The sequence below is a fragment of the Typopeltis vanoorti genome, chromosome 1, assembly GCF_054136105.1.
Source record: "Typopeltis vanoorti isolate ZY-2024b chromosome 1, IOZ_Tvanoo_1.0, whole genome shotgun sequence".
In the NCBI taxonomy this organism is placed as follows: domain Eukaryota; kingdom Metazoa; phylum Arthropoda; class Arachnida; order Uropygi; family Thelyphonidae; genus Typopeltis; species Typopeltis vanoorti.
Window position 1 is genome coordinate 371,312 of NC_143549.1, and position 18,072 is coordinate 389,383.

General features: G+C 43.0%; 1 protein-coding gene across 1 annotated transcript in view; it reads right to left on the reverse strand.

Annotated features, from left to right (window-relative positions):
• The window catches only part of LOC150109746 (immunomodulatory peroxidase-like), a 143,851-nt gene that overhangs the window by 48,700 nt on the left and 77,079 nt on the right, over window positions 1–18,072 (reverse strand). The window contains exons 2-7 of the mRNA XM_090406347.1: window positions 10,391–10,596; window positions 9,101–9,233; window positions 7,882–8,105; window positions 6,429–6,602; window positions 4,161–4,316; window positions 181–285 (exon numbers count right to left, since the gene is read on the reverse strand). Coding sequence (XP_090262473.1) covers window positions 181–285; window positions 4,161–4,316; window positions 6,429–6,602; window positions 7,882–8,105; window positions 9,101–9,233; window positions 10,391–10,596 — 998 coding nt within the window. The remainder of the gene's footprint in view (window positions 1–180; window positions 286–4,160; window positions 4,317–6,428; window positions 6,603–7,881; window positions 8,106–9,100; window positions 9,234–10,390; window positions 10,597–18,072) is intronic.

Sequence of the window (18,072 nt, forward strand, 5' to 3'; positions counted from 1 at the left end):
ATGGCAAGCTAAATCGACGTTGATCGTTTTGCAGAAGATTATCTGACCAGCCTTCGCAAAAAGAAGGCATTTTAGTGTGTTGTAAAAATAAATACAATGAGTGATAAAGTGAAAGGATCAATTGCATCGATTCAGAACTCATTTAAACTATCGCTTCAAATAAGTAGTAGAAAGTATTACCGTCCCCTCGAAACGTCCTCAGAGAATTGGACTCGTTGATGCTGTTCCCGTAGACGGTTGAAGCATCGATGTACGCAGTCAGCTGGTTCGGCTGTTGTCTTGGTCCTGCAAAGAACAAAACAAAGCAATTAGTTCTTCTTGCGACGCTGAGAGAAAGAAAACAAATAGAACTTTGCTCGAATTAAAAAAAAAAGGAAAAAAACGAAATGAAAACATTTCATTCTTTTCGCGATATTTCAGCTTTGTTTGTTATATTTTTATCCCCCACACGAAAGCCCTGCCTATAGAAACGAGTGCCGTGCGAGGGCAGGGCTATTCTTGCAGATTCGTTTTCATCAGCCACAGCGGCGTCATTTCCTCCGCTTTTATCCTTTCTCTCGGGTCAGAGACCGCATTTCACTAAAAAAAAAAAAAGGTTTCCTATGGAGGCCTTCAAAGAGCTTCTAAAACAGAACTCATGTAAGGATTCAATTCTTAGTCATCCACAGAACTAAAAAGTTCGCAATGCTTCATGGGAATAATTGAAATGAAATATTAAAATTTTTTAAAACAAGTCTGCACAGCGGAATTTAATACAAACTCGTACAAATTGCAAAACTCAATTATACGTAAAGTTGACAAATGAAAACGAGGGCAGCGAGTGTGTTCGCATCGCGAAAATAAGAAATCTACAAGTTCGCAAACAGGCAAATTATTGTGGATTGATAGAAATATTTAAAAACATTTTTACTATTAATCCACAATGCACGTCAGAGCTGTTTGTAGCTTTTCTGTCTCTGAACGATTAAAGACTCAAGGAGTGAGTTGCTGCAAAACGCTACCAAACGTTTTTTTTTTTTTTTTTTTTGAGCACGAGAAGAACCTCCAACACTAGAATTAAAAAAAGCCGACGATAATAAATAAATTAAAACTAAAACAGCCTTCATATACTTGAATACACTTGAATCAAATGGACTTCAGGTAAAATGGCATCCGAATTTAACTGTAAAGAAATTCTCTCATTAAAAAGACACAAATGAACAGTAAACAGGAATCCGTTTCCTTAAAGCTACTACTTTAAAAAAAGAAATTGTATTTGTATGGAACCCCAAACCAATGTGAAACCGAAACGAAGCATTTTTGTTATGAAAGTAATTGCTTGTTACGCAAGAAAAAAAAACAAAAAAAACAGCTAACTAGTTTAGTGAAACACACCGAAATGCGATGCAGATCCAGTTCAGTTCAACAAAATCTGTTTAAAAAAAAAAAACGGCTAATACGGCTTCACTCGTAACTGATTGTTCTGAGAACGAGCATTCGCAAATGGACGCATTTTGCAGTAGACTACGAAGGCCTCTTAAAAGTGTATTTTGAATTATGAATAGTTTTGTCCAACAACAATTGGCTTCTGTGACTCAACGTCGCACCACTCTTTACACTAAGCTCGTTCATTACACGCTTTTCACTTAAACGTACCCTTCTGGTTTCTTAGAAAACGTAAGAATTCTTTTAACTGACGGAAGAGAAAACAGCCAGCAAACAGTGGGGCTGTCTTAGAGCGGGGCCACACCCGCATACAATTGAAAGGCGATTCACATTTTGATTTACGGCAGCAACAAGTTTGTGACACACTGAGGAGTGTGATTGTGACTAATTCACGAAGATAAACACGTGTCTTTATGCTTGGATCAGTACAGAGGGGGGGGGGGGGGGGGGGGGGAGAGAGAGAGAGAGAGGACGATTGTGACGCCGATAGCTACATTCTGGAAACAGAAACAACAGCAAAGAAATGTTTCTCTGTTATTCGCGCCTCGTCGTACGGCAAACCCAACGCTTTATTCAGCGCGACATCGTCGCAGAGTCCTCTACTGACAATCGCTAAACAGAAAGAAAGAAAGAAAGAACCATCGGGGTGCCCTCCTAAGGCAGCTCTTGAAGAAAACGGCGCCCGAGAACAGACGCGGCAATTCAATGAAATGGGAGGCGATAAAGCGTCGATTTGAATGCGCATTCGCAACATTCAGTAATCGGATCCACTAAAAGGAAATAATTTGAGGATTCAAAATACACGGAAAGGGGAAGGATCCCCCTGTGAGTGGGGCGACAAAAGGAACGCAAACTTCAAACAGTTGGAGCAGCGTTTTTACTCCTCTTTTTTGGCGGGAAATCAAACAGTGCACGTGGTCGGGAAGATCGTCTGGTTTTCATCTTGCCAGACAGAAGTGATTGAGAGGAGAAGAAATAAATCGACGCTAGTCTGCGGTCCGAACTGTCAAAGGGCAAACAGGATCGGTGAGAAGAAATCAAAAGAGTTTTTTTTTTCTTTTTCTGTTTATCTGACAGACGCGTGCGCGGGTTGTGTAAGATCACCGGCGATGATAAATGCCTCAGCGTCTCCACGTGCTTGATCTGCGCAGTTGAAAAAGGATTACATCAGCGTTTGGAGAGATGGAATGGAGAAAATCAGGGTTCAAAGAAAGGATTCAAAGCTTTTCGAATGGTTCGGAGGGTGACGAAGACGATTCGACACAATTGGACAGAAGCATTTTTAGCCAAAAAATATTAAGAAGCGGAGATCGTAAATCGGTAACGAAACCCTCGGACATAGTATCGGCGTGGTCCTGTGCAAAGTAAAGAAAATGCGATCGGGAAAACCGAGGCGTAAAGAATTTCAAAGATGGGAAAATTATGTTGCGGGCTGAGGTGGAAATCTTTGAAGTTGGAACTAAGACTCCATCTGGGAAGTGAATCCGGAAGGATTTCGGAGGTGTGTCTCTATTCGCATATCGGTTTTGCACAAGTCTGTTTAAAGAGAAATCTCTTTTCATGGTTGTGCAGTTTGAGGCGCAACATGAAATATGAATTCCTTACTTGAGCCGTGCATCCTCCTGAATGAAATTTATCCAACAATTCCGCTATAAGTCTCGGTGTTTGCAGCTCTTCCCACATACCGACGAAAATCTCAGTTTATGCTGCGCTAATTCTACCGCTTGGGATTCGCTTCAGTCGGAATCGCTTTGGCTTCAAAAACGTTTCTACTGGCAGAGAATTATCCTTCAAATTATCCGCGTCGAATGTCTTAAGTTAATTTGTGAACAAAAGTTAAATTTCGGTTTCAGCCGGATCGCTTGCAGTGACAGATGAATAAGCAAAAAAGAAATCGTGATGTGTCCCCCCCCCCCTACAGTTAATAAGCCAGAAACGGACGTGCGTTTCACAAAGGGCACCGTAAGTGTTGACACTCACTCAATTTTCACAAATGCATCCGCACTCGACAATCTTTGAACGGCGTAGAATCGTCGAGGACATCTCGATAGTCAGCAAAAGCTTTCCGCGAAGCTAATGAAAACAATGCGAATCGAAAATTGAAGATTGTCAACATTTAAATCATTTAAAGAGGGTTTCAACAAAACCAAGGTGTATTTTTGCGATGGGCTCAGTTCGGTGCAGTAATTTCTGTCCTCAGACTGGTCCAGTGTTCGTAATTTCTCCTCGTTATAATCCCTTCACTGCGGCGATCGAAATTATAATAGGAGCAGGCTTTTTCTTCCTCCGTATTTTTGTAATTAATCTAACGACACTGAAAATGAAAATAAGGCTCGTTGGGATTGAAATAAAATTTGCAGTTCAGGAACTCTTAAAATGCAGCCATTTCCATAGCAAAATTACCCAAAACTAAACTTTGTGCGCAGAACAGAAATGCTCCCGATTAATGTGTTACGATAACCCTCACCCGGCGATTATTCCGCACGTTTCTAATTAACTGGCTCAGCGAGCAAATCGATTTAAAACAGCGCTTGCAGCGGAGCATTCGCTCTCATGGGGAATTCCAAAAACTGAAAGACCGCTGTTACAGGGTCAAGCCGGTTCCTTTTCGTCCTAAATTCTTCCGGGATTCCGCGTCCGAATAATTGTAAGCCAGTGTTGAAACAGCAGTGCGGCGCTGAGACGAAGTTGCGCAAAGATCAACGCAGATTCGTGATCTGAACAAAAACACTTACCCAAGGTGCAGAGAGGACAAGGAGCCGATCTCAAGAAATTCAAGCAGGTTTGGCCGTACCTCGAGTAAAACGGATCGTCTCGTGGAAGTATGATTGGAAGACACTGCGGATGGGTTTCGTTGGTGTGGGGACAGCACTGCACCATCTGATTCTCAACTGTGAGGGAAAAAACAAAACGTTACTTCGATTTCTGCGAGTAGAAATAATAATAAACATTCAATCATCACTCGCTCACTAAGCTTTGTGTGGAAATTCGCATGCGCCACTTCTATTCGGAAATGAAATTCACGTTAAAATAATAATTTCTTTCAAATCCTATTTCGTAAATTACGAGTGCGAAAACGGAGCTGTCTGCTTGAGATTGCCTGTTTGCTTTTTTCTGGTTTTTTTCTGCACGAAAAAGAAAACAAAGAGACAGCGGTTTATCGTCAGTGATAATGGAAAGTTCCCTCCTCTTCAAAAAAACATTTCAGTTGTCTTTCGCGTATGTGATCAGCTCATATTAAAGATGTGATGAATGTTTTGCTGTTCATCGAAAATTCTTCTCCAACAGTTCACAAATCATTGGCACATTTTAATCTTTTGCGTGGCTCTTTGCTGCTCACATATTGCACACAAGTTGGCAAGTTTGCCTTCAACGCTCTCCGTATCGTAGACAGAAATGTTTCAGAAAGGACAACGATGACGCCATTTCTCGCCTCAAGCTGAGAACGTCCGCATTCAGTCTTCGATGAATACGTTTCGAAAAACGTCGCAAGGGAGGGGGGGGGAACATATAAATGCGGCGTCTTTCTCCACTCGTGCATGTGTTAGCCACCTCTTAGGGAACGTGATGAAGAAGCGACAAAATGAAAGCTTTTCGTTAATAAAGCAGAAAGATCGAGTGAATCCCTCCTCTGACTGACCATTTAGAAGTTCCATTTAGAAGTTGGACTAAAATCCGCTGCTCGAAGCTGCGACTGAGTTCCGAAGAAAGAAATTTCAAATTGCTTGCTGAAGAAGCCTGCTAGGGAGAGGGTGGCTTAGGCAAGGAATCGTTTCGAAAGAGAAATTCTGCCTCCGATGAGGACTTCGCATTTGTGCCTCGCCTGTTCTGAAACGGCGTCCACAAATGAATAACGAATTTCTCACAGTCAATGTCGACACGTCCTCCCGATCTAATTACGATGGCGCCCGTTGATTGACGTAATTGGTTATTGCAATCCTTTATTGAAACGTCCTCGTTTATTTTTCTTTTTCTAAACGACAGTTTTTTCGACGTCGCACAGTTTCCGCTCCAATAATAAATCGATCCACGGTTGCCATGGTGATCACTTTTTGTGCAAACCAAAACCGATACGAGAAGTCCAGAGTTCCTCGTTTCGCTTTCTCGTACATGCGGGGTCCAAGTCATTCAAAGTTTTTTGTTTATTTTTGAAACGAATTGCTCGCAAGTGCATTACGATCATAATCTAAAATTGTTTTAATTAACTCGTTTTGGCCCACCTGACAGATCAAGAAACCGAAATTTCTCTCTCACACAAGCCAAAGGGACGAAACGAAGGAATGAAATATGCCGAAACGTTCCACCCAATCAAGGAAATTATTATCGGTAATCTTGGATGATCCCGTAGCACGTGCTTCGCAGTGGTACCATTTCAATTCGTACAGCCAACGCCAGTTCCTCTGTTCCGTCATCATCTTGAACTACACCGACGAAGATGTTCGCTAAACATTCGTGAATTCGTACGACTGCCGATTTTTTTCTTTTTATTTAAGTCACTGTGGTAGAGAGACTGTCAGGCCCCGAAGGGCAGCAACCTCGTTTAATGAATTCGTTTTTATTTCTTCCTCTGAACGCATTCTTTCCTCGGCGATTTACTCTGCTCAGTTGGATGTCCACACGGCGTATCCGAAAAAAGTTAATCCACTTTTTCAAATTCGCCATCGGCATTCAAAAAGGGGATGCTGAAGGATAAAATTCCGCTCCGCACCGATGGCTTTTCGAAAAGTGAGCGGACAGAAGCCGCAGCCAACGAGAGTTGGAGCTAAATCGAGCCACGGAGCTCAAGAGAGCGAGTTGCGCGTTAAGAAAATAAAATCAGACTTTGTTTTCTTAATTTGAATCTTGCTCGTCCAGTGGTTGACACACTTTCTTTCTTTCTTTCTTTCTTTCTTTTTTTCCCACCAGTTTGAAGGCTTTTGTTTTCAGCTGGAAAAGTGGGGCGCGTCTGTTCGAGAGGGAGCGAAGAAAACAGAAGCGACCGTAAAAAGGGAAAAGTCACTGACCTGTGCTGCTCAGCGGGGTCATGGTCACATCGTGGTCGACGAACTGTCCGAACTGCATGAACAGATGCGTCCATTCCTTGTTGGGGCGGTCGATGTGCCTGTGGATGTGCAAAGAAATAACTCGAGGATTCGGAAGGGATTTCCCAGACTTTGCAACTCGAGGAGCGGAAACACCTGAAAAGAAAGACACAAAGACTTCACTTAAAGGAATCCACCAGCACAGATCATTGAAACACTCGGGTGGGGTGGCTCAACTAATCAGCCCGTTTAAAATAAAAATTGCTTTACATATTAAAAATGCTCACCTGAAAATGTTCATCCCCTCGGCGTCGAAGGCTTAACAGTAGACGTCGATCCCAGCGGAGATCGGGTTTCAGATTTCAAATTCCAAACTGCGTTTAAAGATGTAGTGTTTCAGATTTCTTTATGCTCATAAGAGTTCGGTGATTGGCTGTTGAAATTATTTTCCGATGTAATGTTTCTATATGTCTGTTTGTTGTGTTAGCGTAGATTGTTATGCCGTACCTGAGTAGCGATTCGCAGATGCCGTGATCATATAGGAGTTTTCTTACGTTATATGGAATCATGTCTTTTACTTGGAAAAGTTTTGTTGCGATGATGCAGAGTTTGGTATTCTGTGTGATTTGTCCATTTAAGGTGGCAATCTATGCAAAGGCCAAGGTATTTTGCATGTGTTAAGGGTTTGATTTCCGGACATTGGCAGGTATTTTTGTTGTTAATGCAGCGGTATGTGTGACAATGTATGGATAGTGATGCAGGACGCGTGATAATCGGATTACGTGTAATTAGCATCTGCGTTTTGGTGCTGTTCGTTATAATTGAGTTTTGGTACAAGTAAGTAGTGGCTTCATTCAGGTCTTGGTGTGCTTTGAAAAGAGCCGTGTCGATGTCTGTGTGGACTGCCAATAGCGTCTGAGTATTGATATATTTGACTTAGGTTTGCAGATTTGCTAGATTGTGAACGTCGTTGATGTAATATTTTTGATTCATTAATAATAATAATAATAATAATAATAATAATAGAATTTGCCTCCTATTCGTGCACGTTCTCATTTTGCTTCTTTGATTTTTGGGTGCTGATCGAGATTCTTGAATATTCTTTCCTGCCTGCGCGTGTTTCCATCGCATGCCATTTTGCTCTTTCTAATCCCGAGTCTCTTCTTTCTCGCACTGAAGCTTCCTTCTTTTCCGTTTATCTCAAAAATACTATGCTGTTACTCGGGCCTCTGCTTCACGAACAAACACCTCTCTGCTGAAGTCGATGGAATAATCGCTCGCTACAGCGAGAAAGATTCCGATCTCATCTAATCCTTCGCCATTCTTCGACCGATGCCGAACGATGCAACCTCACTGGAATCTGCAAGACGGCCAGTCTCTCCCCATCCGGTCCCTGAAACAAAAAATAACGAAAGCATTTTTGAAGCTCGCTTACCGTCTGAGTAATCCGGAGGAAGCAGTCGCTGGAAGCACGTGGAAGCCCTTCCCCATGTGGGCTGTTTCACGTTGTTGCAGCTACCATCGAACGTGCGGTACTTAGAGTCCGTGCAATCGATGTCGTAGTGGTCGTGGCACGTCTGAGATGCCAGCTGGGCATGTCGTCCCTTCAGTTCCTCGTGAGGAAGCGCAAGGGTCACCTGCTCTTTGGACAGTCCCATCCTGAGAAACGAAAAAAAAAAAATTACCATTCGTCGAAAGAAACTCTGTTATGCCCACCCTGCATTGAACGGAGTAGAAAGGCGGAGTTTTCCGGAGGAACTTCTCACAAGATTGCTCTCGGACATCGCCGAAAAGAACCAGCTGCTGTACGAAGGGGATCGATGGCCAAAGGAATTGCCTTCGCTGGAGCTTGAGAGAGGAGTCAGACTCAGGTGTCCCTGAACCGGTTACGTCATGTCTGTGAGGAGTGGTGACATTTACGCGATGTTGGTGTAACCGCTGTCGATCCAAGTAAAGAGATGGGGGGGGGGGTTAAAGTTACTTGGAAGAGAACAGAAGTAAGAAGGGGAAGTAACCAAGTTACTTTCTTGAAATATGAACCTCTGCGAAGAGAGGAACATCAAACGTTATTTTCCAGACCGTTGCGTCATTTGGTACTCGGAACGCTCCCTGTGCTCAAAAGAAAACCGAAACTGGTCTCAGCGGAAATTATTTCTTGCGCAAATAAATCTACCGGAGAAAATGTGTTTACGGAAGGGAAAAGAGCTGCTTCACGAAAAACGACAAGAGCGGAGTCAGTCTTCTACATAAGCAAAGACTGGAAGGGGTGCAGAGAGAGAGAGAGAGAGAGAGAGCATCATACGGCGTGAGTATGTGTGTGTGGTCAGTTGTCGACCTGTGTGGACGGCTGAGGAATGCGGACTGAGCAGAAAGAAGGAGAAATAGGGAAACGACTAAGACGTATAGGTTGGAGTTTATCGGCGAAGATCGCTTAATAGGTGGTAGAACGAGCGTGCGGTCATCCCTCGAAAGTGTATAAGAATCGAGTGAGTGAAAGTGGTTATGAGGAGAATGGGTTGACGCAATATTAATCGGCGCTGTGCTCCTTTAACACGAAGTTCGGCTTTGAAATAGCAAAAGAGCATTTCGAAGAAATTACGAAGAAAACACAAACTTGAAATCAGGATTTGGGCGTTAAGCAGAGTTCAACTTACGTTTCTTTCAAGACGTTCGTGGCTTCCTCGAACATTTCGTGGATGTTCTCCATATCAGTAGCCTTGGGCGACTTCGACAGGAAGTGCTGGTGTCGGGCTTCGGCGGGGTAAGTCCCTCTCGCTATCGTCCTACCTGAAGAAAGAAAAAATGGCTTGTTAGTGCCGAACTCCTTCCGCTGGTGCAGTCATTCGACGCAACTACCCCTTCCCCTTTCCATTGACCCACGGGTGATCTATGCTTGAGGAGAGTGTGCTCCTCACACTACGTACCTTCTCCTGAGCCAGGACCTGTTATCAACTGAAGCAACGACTTCCAGTCTCGTTCTTGTAACCGAGAGGAAGACTTCCAGGAGAGCGTTACAATGAGACATTATTACAAACGGTAAACCACTCGGGTTAAGGTTTCAGATGAGCTTTTTATAAGCGCGTGTTTTTAAAACGAGTGCCTTCAATCTGGAGAGAACAATCTAGTGCTTTCAAACAAATGCAAGCTAATGAAGACTCCTCCTATGAGGATCAAGAGGGGGGGGGGGAGGGAAAGAGGTAGCGAACTGTTCTTCAGCACTTACTGATGAATGAGCGAAAAGGGTTTCCTGAACAGGAGTTCCCTCATTCAGAAGTTATAAAGTTCACTCGTAAAGTTCGAATCAAATGTATATATTTGGCGGGAAAGAGGGTTGCGTCAAAAGAATACTGAATCGCAATCACATAATGCGAGCAGAAGACTTCAACATGAGGGGATCGTCTGCAACAATTTATGGGATCCGAACAAAGGGATTTCTCCTCCGTGTGCAATTACGATCTGAATGAAACCATTCGGTACGCACGAGCTAAGAACCGATCCGAATTAGAGTGCTTTTCAACTAAAAAGAGTAAGATAACTGAATAGCATTAGTACTGCGCAAGATTTTTTTAATTAATTTTTTAAAATATTTTATTTATATTTCTGCAGGTCTCTTTGAGCCTCCAATAAGCGGGGAGGTGGTCTCTTACCGGACGGCGAAAATAATATGCTACCTAAAGACAATCACAAACGTCATTCCCGCTTCAGGGTTCAAACGTTCAGACTTGGTTGAATAGCGAATGTGTTAACCACTCGGCAAACCAGGCATGAGAGTCGTTGCTTAATATTAATACCGAGAGAGAGAGAGAGTGTGAATTCGAGGATTGAACTATCGCCTAAAATGTGCTCGGTTGTTTTCCGAGTCCTCATAAGGAGCGAATTCGATGGCATCATCCCAGTGGGAAGGAAAGAAAAAAATTTAAAAAATGTGCAACTTTAATGCTTACCTGCTCTCGCCAGATACATCTCGTGCATCTGTTTGGACCTCACTCTGTGTCCTGCTACGACGAAGGCATGGTCCATGTCGTAGTCAGTGATCGGAGGCAACCACTCGTAGTTGTTCCTTTGCAAGATGGCGTACCTCGGGGTGATGTCGTTCTGGCTGAAGCTTATGGCACATGACATCAGAAACACGGCTAGCGGCAGCAGAAACCTGAAAGAGGGAGAAGACTCAGGGAATGCGAGCAACAGCGGCGCTATTCAAACCATCAACTGTTACTGAAATCACGTGATCGGCGTGCGATAATGCTCTGATGATCGGAACGCCAATGAACAGCACTATTCTGAGTGGGGCACTCGGACTGTTCCTTCTAACATGAACAGAAGAATCTCCCGTTAAGATAGCGCAGTTTACGCTTAGCGTCACAAGTGAGTTCTCGATGAAACTACCCTTAGTCGGACAAGCACCAAACGCTACCCCACACCTACACTCCGGGTCAAGACTCGGAGTGTAGGTGTGGGGTAGCATTTGGTGCTTGCTCCAGTTGACTGAAATCAATGGTCGTCGACGTTCTAGGTAACTAAAAGTAAAACGGCGTAAAGTAACTAAAACTTTAAACACAAGAAATGAGAAATTACTCAAAACAGTTCATTCTATGCAGTTGTCTAACTGTTTATTAAACTAAATATCCGAATGCAGATTCAGTGCAATGCTAAGTTTGAACAATGCTGGATGCTGTCACGTTCTGTTGTTCACGTTCACATTATCCGAGGTCTGACTTGGGTAGATTTTTATCAATGCTGACCAAACTTGGTGTAGAATTAGGCCCTGGATTTTTGTTGCATCGCCTTGGAATTCTAAGCATGTTTGCAGCTTCTTTAAATTTCTTTATGCAACAGTTTTTTTTCTATATAAGACATGTTTTTTTTTTGCCAGAGTACATTATGGCCGGTGGAGGTTGTATGGTATGATAGGAGTGATTTGTGTTCTCTTCTTTTTTGCACGTCTTTTTGGTGTTCGTTCATACGAATTTTCCCGTCTGACCTTCGTAGCAGATGCCACAGGAACAATGAATTTTATAAACAACTGTTTTTTTTTTAAAGGATGATGTGGAGGTTTTGGGGGATGTAGAAATCCTGAATTTTTTCCCAGCGGTAGAAAAGCCACTTTGATGTTATGTTTGTTTAGTGATTTGGCCATTTTCTCTGTAACATTCTTGATATATGGAAGCGTGATTGCGTTCTTGAAATCTTGCTTTTGTGAGATGATTGCAGGAGGTGTGTTAAGGATTCTTTTGATAGTCTTCGGTTCATAATCTTTTTTTTTTTTTTGAGGATCTGTGTTAAATGTTGAAGTTCTTTCTCTGTTTTTCTGTGCTGGAAATATTATAAGCTCTGTCCCTCAAGGTTTTAATTAAACCTATCTTTTGCGAGGGGTGGTGGTGGTGGTGTGAGGCCGCATTAAGAACTCTTCCTGTGTTGGTGGGTTTTCTATAGATGGAGAAGGATAATTTATTATCTTTTTCATTCACTTCTATTAGGATAGCAAGAAAGGGAAGTTTTTTATGTTCTTCTTATTCCAAAGTAAATTTTATGTTGTTGTGTATATTATTCAGGTAATCTTTGAAAGCAGTGAGTTCCTCTTTTGTTCCTGGCCATATGATGAAAATATCGTCTACATACCGTAGCCAGATAATTGTTTAAAGCATTATTTTCAAAATTCAAAGTTCTCCAGGCTATCCGTCACTTTTCTTCGACACATGTGTCCACTGGGATATAACTTGACAAATTTGAGAGCAAATTCCAATTAATTATAAACTAGAGAAAAGCCACTAAAATTTTCTTTATCGCATATTTCTTCGGCTCCTCCTCCGGTGGCAACCGATTTTGACCAAACAGTTCTCTTCCGAAATTGCTTAATCTCCTCTGGAAACTTAATCTCACGGAGTTGCGATAAAACAAACGGGAGATTAGAAAGAATTCAACTCCGCCAGCACTCTTCTACAATTCACAGCATTCAACAAGTTTTCGACCAATTCCGAAATGCCTTCTTAACGTTCGCCTGAAAATTTCAGTAATCAGATGAAAGTGAACGCAGGGCGTGCGGATTACTTTCTTTCTTTGCCAACACTTGCACAAGTAGCATCGCTAATCCGGTTTTGACGAACTCTGAAATCTCGTTAAAGTCCAGACATCAAGGATATTTATGTCGTAAATATCCTAGATGTTTACGACATAAATATCCTGCATGGTTAAGTATTATTAAAGTCTTGCCAGCAAATTGCCTCGGATTAATCGGTTATCTGTCAAGATTCAAATATTATCAGATCTTATGTTTCTCTCTTCCCAGGCATTTCTGACTGAATCAATCCAACCAGTCTTGCTTTGGGACTCTTTCCTGCCATCTTAGACCAGCCTTTGCTCATCGTGTCGTCTATTTCCATATTTAATCTTCGCTAACAGTTGTGCCTAAATAGTTGAAATGGTTTACTTGTTCTATAAGGTTTCTAAAGAATGCAATAGGAGCGTTTTCTATATCCCTGCTTATTTTCGAAGATTTCGTGGCTGGTTTTCATGCTAGATTTGTTAAAGCCAATATGCTAATTTGTTGCAGTTTAGTTGGAAAATCCTGGAAGCTTGCGCTGGATGTTCAGAAGAACATCATCTGCGTAAAGCATGATTAAGCAGCGCGGGTTTACCGCCACTCTCTTAATCCAAATCCACAGAATAACAGTGTAGCGTGAGGTTACATTGAACCACCTTGCCGATCGGGAACTTAATGAAAGCCGGATCGATCTACCGAAGAGATCTTGTCGTATTCCCACGATTTCCGGACTATCTGTCTTGAAGTGAAAATCTGATCTCGGAAAACTTTTATTTGACCTGAATCCAGCTTGTTTTTCTCCAGGTTTTCTTTAACAATTTTTCTTGGCGTCTCCTTTAGTATGCTTTTATAAACCTTACCTGGAGCACTTAGGAGAGTAGTTCCTCTGGAGTTCTTATGAAGTCGCATGTTCAAATAAAGTCATAAACATCCAGGACGAGGTTTTCCAATTCCGAGGGATTTCTGCGTATGTGATGGGGGGGGGGGGGGGGAGCTCGCCTTTTGGACCTTAGGTCGAGTGCTTCACCGTGTTATCGTCGGTGCGTGCTTGATTGCAGACAACAGCGCCGTATATAGCACGACCCTCATTCGAGGTCGCCGACCCCGCGTAAACTTCGCACAGCCACAGGGTGACAAAATGCCTCGGCATGTCGGATTTCCTTCGATCGAGGTCAGAATGGTTAAGGGCAGTTAATCTGAAGAAACGAGGGAAGCGCCACCCCACACCGAAAATGAATCCTTCGGGTTCGTTTCCCAAATTCCTACCGCTCGTTCGTTCGTCGATTTCGTTCTTCCAGCCGAGTAATCAGGGCGGCCGCGCTCTGATTGCTCTGAGCATTTTCTCCCGCGCTGTCAAGGCCTTAGCCCCGCTCATCCCTCCCGTTTTCAGGATTCCGCCTCGAGATAGTAAAATACACCTAACCGGCGAAGACATCGTCGTTCGCAAATCCGCCTCCGCGACGTTTTGATCATTTTTTGCGAACTGGTTCGCCCTTAATCGGCACGAACGACAAAGCCGAAGTATCTGCCGTCGATGGCACGCGCCATATTTCAGTAAAATTTGTGCGCTAAAATAGCAGTCGAGTTTGCCTTTCTGATAGCGATTCAGGAAAAGCTTCTGCGGAAGGTGAACGGCCACGCTCAAAGTAGGAAAGTAGGGCGTATCCTATCCGAACCTACATTCGTGTGGCCTCGAGGTAAGATCGAACGGCACATTCGCACACCCATTCGCCCAGAAGCACGCACTCCCGACGAAAACCCTCCGACTTCTTTTCCAGTTCCTGTTTACACGACATTTGCTGAATCCGCTATGAGAGGGGGGAGGGGGGCACTCGTTTGAAATTCTCTCTCTCCCTTGCTGCCGCCAGTCGGCTTGTTTTTCTCCACTCCACAGTCGGAAGACTTGTGCGGACTTTCTTTTTTAATGAACGTGAGAGCCCCACCTCGAAAGACAGTTCATCACGTGTGTGCTATCAGCACCGACGATCCAGTTCCGCACGCATCGATGTCTTGAATCTTTTCTGTCCAGTAAGTAGGGTGTTAGTGTGGCTCACTGCGGAACGAAAATCGCTTCCTACTCAAACCGCGTGCGGGTCAGATGACAGAAGGACTTGCGATTAAACCGCTTCGTGGAAAACTCGCAGGATATTTGAGAGGAAAAAAACGAATTAAAGGGGGGCGACGTCTGGTGACACAATGCTTAGAAACAGATGAAGAAGAAGATGAGATTATCCCTTGAGGAAGCATAAACGAACAAAGAAATTTTACAAGAGAACCAAACTTTCCACAGTCCACGTGGATCCGGCAAACCACCACCAGAGCAGCAGTGCGATCAGAAACAGAATTCGAAACGAGGATTTTGGGAAAGCATACACGGAACTGCAGAGTGGGTGCCCTCTGTCGACGAGTCTTTTGATTTTCACTACACCCACTAAAGGTTCGTACGGAGAAAGGCAGAACACTAGAACGCGAAGAAATTGGAAACAAATAAAAAAAAACCTTTCCACCGTTGGATGATCCTCTTCAAATAAAGAAAAAAAAATACAAAACGGTCTCGCCCCTAAAAAGAATTCGAACCGAGGTCGTTTCAAGCAAACGGAATCATCGTTGCTTGCGTAATTGAAACTGAAGTGCTCGTGTTAGAGGACTTCCCCTCACCGAAGCGAACTTTGCCACGTAGGACAGGGAGAGGAATGAAATAGATTTCGATCGTCGCGTTTTCATGATACCGTTCGCAGCGCAGCTGTTCCGTCACGTGGTCAGGTCAGCGTTCGAGCACAGGCGAAGTAGGCCGAATCCAATGACCTTGAAATGTAGGTTTCTGCTTTGCTTCCTCGAGGCACGAGACTGGAGGAGAACTCGCCCCGAGAAATCGTTCACCCCCCTTCCCTCCCCGAAGGGTATAGGGCTGGCGGGGAAGGTATCCCCCCTCGTCTAAACCGTAATTAAACGGTTTCTATATCGGAGTCGAGACTCGCACGTGCCCACTGTCACTGCGTACCGGAAGCTCGTTTCGAAATATCGCCTGACCTCATCGCGGAGTACAGTTCCTTCCGTAAGTAGGACAAACGAACCGGTTCGTCCACCGTGAACAAAGAAACGCATACGGGGATCCGGTTTGCTTTCGGAGTAGTCGGAACACGTTCAAAACACTATCTGCGTTCTGCAATAAGTCGTCACAACGGCGCTGCTCGTAACAATCCGTAACAGTAACTCACATTCCACAACACACCCGTATTGTACCGCAGCTCTTTAACACCCTCCTTGGGTCTGTTGGTCAAATGGATCAGCTGGCGGAAGAGGTCACTCGGGCCAATCTGCCATTCAAGAAAAACGGTGGACCGAATATTCAGGATGTGTAAATTACTGTCAGGGAGGGGGGGGGAGGGCATTGCCCTGGTAATTGCAGTGCTTCATTAGAGCGATAGTCCCCAACTGTTTTGGCATTAGCGAAGAGGCGGAGGCTTCATTCCTTGTAATGTGTCAACCAGACAGCTTGTGCTGACTGCACTGGACGTTACGCGAAAATCAAACCGCCATTTGATTTTTCCGTAGAGTTTTGGCTAAATGTGTAAGAAGTTCAGCGCAACTCTTATCGGAGGACAAATATCGTCAAGAGCGAGGTTTATTGACAACCTCAAAGACGGCGTTGCCCTTTGCTCAGCTCTTCCACTTTTCAACTGAATTCTTTTTTTAAGCAACTCGCAGAAAGGGGGACGTTGACGCGACCCAACAATCTGCTTTTTCTTGCACTCTTCGCGGGAATCACTTCGATGATTGATTTGGCCTCTAAACCTCCTGTTACGGTGAACGTCATCCACACTTTCGAATGCAAAATTGGAGGGGGGGGGGTTCTTTGTGGATTCGAAAATACGAAGATTTTTCTTGCGTTACCGCAAAAAAAAAAAACTTTTTTGTTAAACTATTAAAGAAAAAACTGTTAAAGAAAACTTTTAAACTGTTAAAGAAGGCTTTATGGATGGTGCAAAATGCTCAAGTGTCATCCTGATGGTGAAGATGCATTACATAACTGTAATGTCTGTAAATGACCATCATAACCTGTTGCTTTGGCTTATCATTCAAAAGTATGTGCTATAACATGAAGAGCACTTCAATATATTCCATCCCATCTCCTATCTAGGAATTTGACTACCATGATTTGGCTCTTGGTTAACTACGGGCGTTACGACATGTAGTGAGGGCCCTATCGCTATTGTCATAAGTATTCATAGTTGTAAATCCGTGTGTGTGTTCACGGGGATGATTTGTCGGTTTCGGGGGACGAAAAAACAGACTTTCCTGGTGGAAAAACCCTCTGCCTTCGTAGGAGACTAGCTAATTCATCTTTACTCGAAAGAAACTGGAAAAGGTTCCTCACGTCGTAGACGGAATCGAACCCAGGTCTTTCCGACCAAAGAAAAAAAGATGCATATAACAAATTTTCCAATAAATTAAAACAAAAGGATTTTACACATGAGAATGGATCTTCTTTGGATACACTTATACTAGAAACCATTATCTAAAGTTAATAGTTTATTTTGAGCAGACTTTTTATTTCTGTAGAAATATTCTATCTTTGTATTTGTTTGGGTTAGTTTACTTTCTTATTGTTAAAGGTAGTGTGCTGAATATTTTTAGCGTATTTTTATCAGTATCAGTTGGAGGTGACATCACTAAAAGATATCTGCAAAACATGAGCTCGCTCATTTCCACTAGGCTGAGCAGACATCTTCTAAAGGAGAGGGAGAACCTAGGGAGTGATAGGCTTAGGTGGGGGAGCATTGCAGGGAAGACATCTGTAACCCTCTTGACGACCTTTTCACTTCCACCACCTAATGCTGTTTTTTTTTCACATCCCAACAATTTCGGACATATCAGTGAGATAAATAGTCACATGGTATAACATCAAAAACACTTTTTGAGGATAAACTACTTAACATAATAAGGACAAATAATATAGAATATCCTTCGACCCACAGAGATAAGATTTGCCCTATGATGTCTCAAAGTAAGATAATCTCACATCAACATCATATCCAACAGCACGTACAAACAAGTCCATGAATCATCTGTGCAAAAGTTTCATTTTGGAAGGAACGGTCAGGGTTAAGGGTCAAGTAAACACTACTATAAGAAAAAATAAACGAGTCAAGTGTCTTTGCAGTTATGCCAATTTGTTCATCCTGTGAAGTTATCGTATTGTGTTGTGGTGATTGGTATCCAGGAAAGTAAAGTAAAATAATGGGTGAGCCACAAAAGTCATTGAAATTTTCTTTCTTCAGGAAAATAGCACGAGACAAAACTCTTCACCTAGCTCTAAAAGGATGGAAACCGATTATTATTTTAGAAGACACATACATTGTGATGTATTTATCCAGGACCACTTGGGAAAAGTTATGCAGGAAGTGGTCTGATATCCTCGGCTACTTGCAAAGAAGAGTTAACTATGAAATGGATCTCGGTGAGCGTTATATTTTGAAACATCAAAAATTGATGATACAGGAGCTGATGAAAGTAAAGTTTTTTCTATTAGTTGTGAAGAAGCTGAGAGATTTTCACCAAAAATGTACGACATTGATAATCATT